Here is a 7,494-nt window from a genome sequence, read left to right on the forward strand (position 1 = left end):
GATCTCTGACGAGACCATGCACACTTTGAGGATCCTGTGGGGCACCCTACTCTGGTTAATCCTGGCCACAGGACCACTATATCTTTTTTCATTACAGTCCCAGAGACGGAGAAGTAGAAGTGAGTTACTTCAGCTCTTTGCCTGCAGGAGATCCCCTGTCTTTCTTCTTTACTCTTCCCCCTCTCCCTTTTCAGTGTGGAAATCAACAGCATTAGCTAAATTCTGGAGAAAGGAGTCCTGTGCTCTTCATATTTTTCTGATATAGGTACAACTTAATATGAATTAAGTCTTGTTCCCTTCCGTTCACTTACAGTCAACATGTTGGCTGTCAGAGGAGGAAGTGGAAGCTAAAATAGACTGGAGTACCAGCCCCTGGATCCCAGGGCTACACCATGTTTGTAGAAAATGCCACCTTACAAAGTCATGTCTGACACTGCATAAAACATCAGCCTTCTAAGAGTTAACAGCTCATGTGGACAGGGTGATGCTGAGCCTGTCTTGCAGCTTTTCTGCTGCTGAGCACGGAAGAGACAGAAACTTTCTTCTAGCACGTGAGGGCTTGGGACTGTTTGGACAAGGAGGAAAGATTGTTTGTTTGGAAAGGAGGCATTGCCTTAGGATACTCAGTTGGGATGCTGCAAAAAAATCCATGCAGACACACAAACCGATTCTCTATTTCAGAGAGTGATTTACATTCCTTCGTTCTGGCAAACATAACCAGACTTCTTGTACGTCTCTGTATCTGAAACTGTTGTGACCTTTGGGATTTGTAATTCAGTGCAGGCCTTGGGAGACCAAACATCTTTTCTGGCCATGCGTTGTCTTTTTCATTTGGTTTTCCTTCTTGTCTTTGATCCAGTTCATTTGTTTTGGGTTAATTTCATTTTTCGCTGGCTTGACAACTTCATCCATTGAAGTTCTCTATCTTGGTATGAACAGAGTGTGTCAGTACAAAGCTCCCTTTTACTTCCATCCATCAATGTGCTTTCAGTCAGACCTGGGGGGAATATTCTCAGGAGTAAAAGCTCCACAAGGTCTCCATGCTTCAGTTAGTTATTTGGCCTTTCTGACACAGCTAACAAGGGTGTTAATTATCGCTATTTAGAGCAGTGGCTTTGCAGCAGAGATAATTGTCCAGCTGGAACTGAGTGAGTCTCTTTTGAATAGAGCATCAAACAGCTGTTAGATTCTCACAACTGGAACAAATTGAAATATTTGTAATGTTTTTCAACTGATGAAAAATGCTCAGTATTAAATTAACTGAGGGGTCATAAAATGGAAGGAAGTCTCTCCATTTTCTTATAGACATTTTCCAATCAAAGATCTGCATAAAAATGGGTAATTTAACTATTGAAACAGGATGCCTACAGATTATAAGGAAAGGGTTCAGTTATTACTTTTTCCTGTTGTAAGGCAGCTTTGGTTATGTGGTTCTCAATGCATTCAGATGCTTTGGATCAGCAATTGCTTTGAAGTCCCTCCTCTCTGAGAAAGGGCTGATTTTTAAGGGCCTGTTTCACTGGTCAGAAATGTAGTGGTTTTGCTCTGTGTTTTTCAAAAATGTTTGTCCAAAGTTTGTCCAGCTTGTGTCAAGGGCATGCTGCTGTTTCTTAGCTGTGTATGTTAGTGACACGTTTAATTTTATTTAGTATTTTATTCTCTAGGCAAGCTCTGAGGTGCTCAAAGTTGGTTGCTGAGAGGGGAGTGATCTGTTAGGCTGGTTCACTTACCATGACACCATTCAGAACCAAAGATAACAATTTTTTCTATGCCTCTCCTTTACACCTCCACTTGTTTGCCTGTCCAGAATTGTCACCCACCCCTTTGACCAGCAGGGCATCAATACCTGGTATCTGTTCTCCCACACTATGTTTTTCCTAAAGTCTCTTGTAATCACAGCCAGTGCAATTTGCTGGCCAAGGAGCTTATCCTGCAGGTGAGCCTGCATGGGATAACATGGAGAGTTTGTGTTCATGTGAAAACCCACTGACTTCAGCACAGATACAAGTAGCTAACACAAGGCATGGACCCAAAAGAATAATAAAAAATTATGATTGTTTAAAACACCTCTTGTGACCAAGTTATTATTTACTTATTTTAACCAAATGGTTGTACTTGGTTCATTCATGTGATCTTTAGATTTTTCCATCTCTCTTTTCTACCATCCTCCAATCTCTCTCATCCATTCTACAAACTATTACAGGAAGACAACGAAATCATTTTGGTGGGAAGCGCCAGTACCCACGGGAGATTGGTATCCTCGATGATCATCTTCTGATCCCCCTGGAAGAGCCCTCCCTCCCAGGTACCTGATTCAGTACTGAAAACCTGCCTCTTGGCTATAAAAGGTGGCTCCCTTCCCATGTCCTGTGTGTGATCTGCCTGCCCTATAGCAACAGGGCAACTAAATATAATCCATCCCAAAGATGTGGAGACCATGTTAGGTAGTCTCTGTTTGGCTATAGGGCAGCAGTTTGCTGGAGCCCAACTCACCAGTCCTTAAATAGCAGGACCTCTTTAAAGAAAAGCAGAAGCTTTAAGTAAAAGCAAAAGCTGCATGACTCAGATTTGGAGTGCACAAAAGCCAGCTCAGGAATGAAAGGTGTAGACCAGTACAGAAAGATGCGGACAGAAAGAGATTTACTGGGACTTGGTGAGCAGTGAAGCTGAACCTAATGGGTAGAGAATAGGGGTGTAAAGATGAAGATCCAGGCAGGGGAAGTAAGCGAGGATCTGGAAATCCACTGAGGAGAAAAACTGGATGAAAAACTAGGAGAACAGGGGACACTGGGGAGCAGTTTACTGGTAGCAGTAGAGACTGCCACTCTGGAGGACAGATAGCAACTGTGTGGGTGAGAAGAGCTGTCTAAAGGAGGGCCTGAGGAGGGGAGCTTGTGCTTGAGGCTGCTTTGCTGCCAACAAATACCTGTGTGTGACTGCACCACCTCCTGAAGACTGTGTCCACCTGAAACGTGACAATCTGTACTGCTGTCAGTTCCTGTTAGCTCAAGTAGCCTTTAGCTACCTTACAGAGATTTCTGTAAGGCAGCTAACACACTTACCCCGGTGATCCATCTGCATGTTTGCAGGATGACATGTTGGGGGTAGTTTTGCTTGCCTTATCCTTTAAATAAGATTAGAATTTTTCTTTTAAAGGTTTGTGATTTTTACTGCTATTTTAATCATTCAACTCTTAAACGGTTCTACTTCTAACTCTGGCCCTTGTGCATGCACTGCATAGCATGGTTTTTAGATACATTATTAAATAGTTTTATTTTTAGGCCCCATCTCATTCACTGGACATGATGGATATGTTTGGGTCTTGGACAAGGGTTGTGAAATGGAGGAGATGGTTATCTGCTGCATTATTGTAGAAACAAAAGAATAATTCTTCATGAGAACCAGGAAAAATTTTGCTTGGAGGAAAAGGGCCCCTACTGAAAGTAGCAAGAGGCTGCCCTCCTGCCTGTTGCTGCTGCCACAGGATTCTTCTGCAAGCCTGAGACAAGTCACTTAAATTTTCACCATGTTTCATAGATGGTCGCTAGTTGTAATGGCAGATGTTTTCAACCTTTATTTCTGTGTATATGCTTCAGTTCTCATCTGGAAAATTGAATAATATCTCATTGCTTCATACTGGCACTGAGAAGAGAAATTTGATAAAGTCTGTGAGATATTTGGATAAACACCTTCTCGAAGTCCTGTTCCCCTCTCCCCCTCCTCCCCCAATTGGTGGGGTTTATCTGCAGCCCATGATTTATTAAATATTGTGCAGGAAATAAGGTGAGAGGGGGGAAAAAAGCAAACAGTGACTATATACAGAGCAGTAGTTGTGCTATGACTAGAATAAAGTTGGGATAATGTAAGTACTCTGTGATCATATAATTAAGGGTGGTATCTTAGTGGATTGTATTACAAGGGAGCTGCATTAAAGTTGAACAGATGAAAGCCAGTACATGCTAAAGTTATTTTTAAGTCCTCAACATTGTAAATACAAGTTTAAGCAATTTTTGTTGTGACTATAATAATAAGCATGTGATCAAATAGATGGATTGAGTTTTAAAGCCCTGTAGATAGCATATACTGCTGCAACATGGTCTTTCTCTTGATCATCTCTTTTTTATCTAAAAATCATTAATGTTCTTTGTGAATAATAATAATAATGTGAATTTTGTTATCAAAGGATCATTAAGGAAAGATAACAACAGGAACAGTTGTTTGTTTTGATGACACTTGCTCTTTGCTTATACAGTTCTGTGAGTTATTGCGCATGTCTGAGAAATAAAGGGAAGCTCACATCTGCCCCGACTCTTGCTGTTTTGGTCACAGGGGACACATCTGTTGTTCTCTGGTGGTTCACAACATGTGGTGCCAGTGGTCCACACGGGCCAACTCAGGCTCAGTGCGACAGTGCCTATAAGAACAGCAACGTGTCGGTGACTGTGGAGAAAGAGGGCAGGCTCCGGGGAGTGCAAGTCTGGAGAGTGCCAGCCACAAACCGATACAGGTGAGTATCAGTGTGTGCTGGAGAGGCAGCCAAGTTTATCTACTTTTTGTTTGTGGAGCTTCAGCAAGCATAAGTGTGGGACCATCTGTACTGAGTGGGTGGAGGGGGCAGTGAAGTAAGAGAGAAATAGGAGCGCTAGCTGTAAGGATCTGTGTCTGAGCTACTGCAAAGCATGGAAGGGTAGAGTGGTGACTTAGATCAGAACAGGAGTGAGTGTAGGCATGTGGTCAAGTGGAAGTGCTGCCATCATTTCAGTCCCGAAGCCTTGGTCTTCTAGATTTGGCTATACCAGCTCATGCTGTTTGCTCCTAAAGTCTCTGTCTCCAGTGCTCTGGTGCAGAGTTGGTTTATCCTCTTGAGCAGCCTAGATACACGGGTCTCGTACAAAGAATAGCCATGAGATGCTGCAGTAGAGGAGCCTGCTCTGAAGCAATGCCTGTTTGGAAGTGCAGGCTGGGGAGAGCTTGAGGATGGAGTTGCTTTGGATGGAGAAGTGTGAGATTTGTCTCTTTAACTACTTACTTTTTCTTCCAGGATTTCTGCCTATGGAGCAGCTGGGGGAAAGGGAGCCAAAAACCACAATAAGAGGTCCCACGGGGTCTTCATCTCAGCCACCTTCCAGCTGGAGAAAGATGAGCTGCTGTACATCTTAGTGGGGCAGCAGGGGGAGGATGCCTGCCCTGGGGTGAGGGCAGCACAAGCACATGTGGGCAGAGACGCTGCAGATACGATTCAGTGGGTGACTTGGGGTTTGGCGATGAAAGATAGAAATCCCAGAATCCAGCAATGAAATCTAGTCAGGAGACTGGGAGAACCAATAAACCAAGTTAGAAAGAATCTCAAAACAAATATAAAGAACTCTGAAAAGAAAAACAATCCCAAAATGCACAAACAAATATGAAGCCCACAGGAACTTTGCTTTAAGCTCCTGGTGTTTGAAATAAGTTCTTCATCAGCTTTCTTCTGCTTATTTTAAGCAGGGAGCTAGTAGGCGAGAGTTGCATGCTCCCTCTTTTATTTTTCTACAGCCTAGGTTTCTTTCTCTTTGCCAGGATTTCAGATATTTTACTATTATTTATGGAGTATCCAGCAGCGTTGTGGCTGCACTGTGTTAGATACTCTCTAAGCTTCGAGACTAAGGTCTGAATCCAAAGCCTATCAAAACCAGTGGGAATTTTCCCACTAACTACAGTGGCCCCTGTATTAGGCATTTGTAATGACAAAAAACCCACTCATGAGAAACAGAAATTGATGATGTGAATGCTTATATATGTGTCCTCTAATGCTAGACCCAATGATTTGAAAGTCCTTTTATCACTTAGGCTCAAAAGTTGCCTCTTTTCAGCATGAATTCTTTGGTACTGCCTCTTTCCAGAAATGTGATCTGTCAGCCCTTGCCCAGGAACAATGCTGTTTTCTCTTTTCCCCAGAGATAGCCTGCTGAGTTTTGGAATGCATACACTATTCTTGTAGGCATTCAAAGTTACCATGTACCTTGCCCAGAGCATATGATGCCTTACCCAGATACTGCAACAGACTCTAAAACCAGCCTTTTTTCACTTTAGATAGGACAAGAATTGTATCTATCTAAATAAAACATACATTTGTATATCTGCAGTTCCCTCTCTAGTGCACTCTCTAGGCTTAGGTCATAGTCTTCAAAGTTGTCCATTATTCCCTTGCATTTCATGACTTGTTCTCCAAATTACAACGTATAACCGAGCACTACCTACCTCCCTGTGGCAGATGCTATTGGAAGAAGTTTCTATTCATTTTTTCCCCACTTCCAAAGCCCAACTTTCTTTGGCTTTGGAAATCCTGATGAATCTATATGTTGGGTAACTGATGTTTGTTTTCCATTCTCTGAAGAAGTTCTGCAGCTCCAAACGTGCATTCTCTCTCCTTAGATTTACACCAGTTGCTTTTCCCTGGTCCTCATCTACCTTGTCATCTCTTGTCCTCTTCTTTGGATGAGAGGACACAGGCAGTAAAACTGGCACCACGCTTCTGGCCTAGATATGTGACATGACCCACACAAGTAGGGATTTCACCTGCACTGAGGCAACATAGCATTTTCTGAAATCATTCAGACTTCATCATCTGAGTGAAGCTGGGCAGATTTACAAAGTCATTGAAACTCATGAAACTCAAGTGTCACCAAAAAAAAAAAATATCTAAGATGGCCAAACAGTCTTCACTTTTTCAGCCTTTTCAGTGTTCTCTAGTATTTAGCAGGAATAGGAAGCTGGGACTCCATATTTCTCTTCCAAGATGTGTCAGTAGGTCACTCTATGTGCAGGTCACCTCTGTCTGCTTTATGCATTTATGACCTTGAGAAATACCTAATAAATACAGTAGTAAGGAAGTTCTGAGAATTAATCTCTAATTCAACACATTTTAGTGTTCTTGGGTATAAGATGTTCTAAATATGCAAAATATTAATTATGTGATATCAATAATGAGTTATTGCTGTATTGCTTTGGTTTTTTCTGTAAGCATTTGTATTTTCACTTGCGTGTGTAATGTGAGTTTGCAAATTGGAAAGAACAGATTTGTCCTTCAGCTATTGGTCCTTGTAGAAGAGTTCACTTTCCACAAAGATAATATATATACTGATTTATATATGCCTGATTTACGTCACAAACAATACAAGATTATTATACTGAGATATACAGACAACCGTCAAGAGTTGGACTTTGCTGATATCTGAGTGCATCTCTTGTCTCCTTTCAGGGCAATCCTGAAACCCAGAAGATCTGCTTAGGGGAGTCATCTCTCATTGAAGAAGATTACAAAAAAAAAAAGGACCTGAAGGACTGGGCTGGAGGAGGTGGAGGTGGAGGAGGAGCAACCTACATCTTTAGAGTAAGTATTTCTTCTTTACATCCTGCCTGAGCAGTGTCCAGCAGAACAACTAGCTTTCACGGTCAATCATGGCATATGATACTCGGTTCTTAAAAAAAGGTGATGAAAAAGGAGTGTCTCTC

General features: G+C 42.1%; 1 protein-coding gene across 1 annotated transcript in view; it reads left to right on the top strand.

The window, feature by feature from the left end:
- LTK (leukocyte receptor tyrosine kinase) overlaps window positions 1-7,494 on the top strand; it is a 102,057-nt gene that overhangs the window by 69,843 nt on the left and 24,720 nt on the right. Inside the window, exons 11-14 of the mRNA XM_069784727.1 lie at window positions 2,204-2,305; window positions 4,330-4,507; window positions 5,042-5,192; window positions 7,241-7,376. Coding sequence (XP_069640828.1) covers window positions 2,204-2,305; window positions 4,330-4,507; window positions 5,042-5,192; window positions 7,241-7,376 — 567 coding nt within the window. The remainder of the gene's footprint in view (window positions 1-2,203; window positions 2,306-4,329; window positions 4,508-5,041; window positions 5,193-7,240; window positions 7,377-7,494) is intronic.

Source organism: Haliaeetus albicilla, chromosome 5 (genome assembly GCF_947461875.1).
Source record: "Haliaeetus albicilla chromosome 5, bHalAlb1.1, whole genome shotgun sequence".
NCBI classification, from domain to species: Eukaryota; Metazoa; Chordata; class Aves; order Accipitriformes; family Accipitridae; genus Haliaeetus; species Haliaeetus albicilla.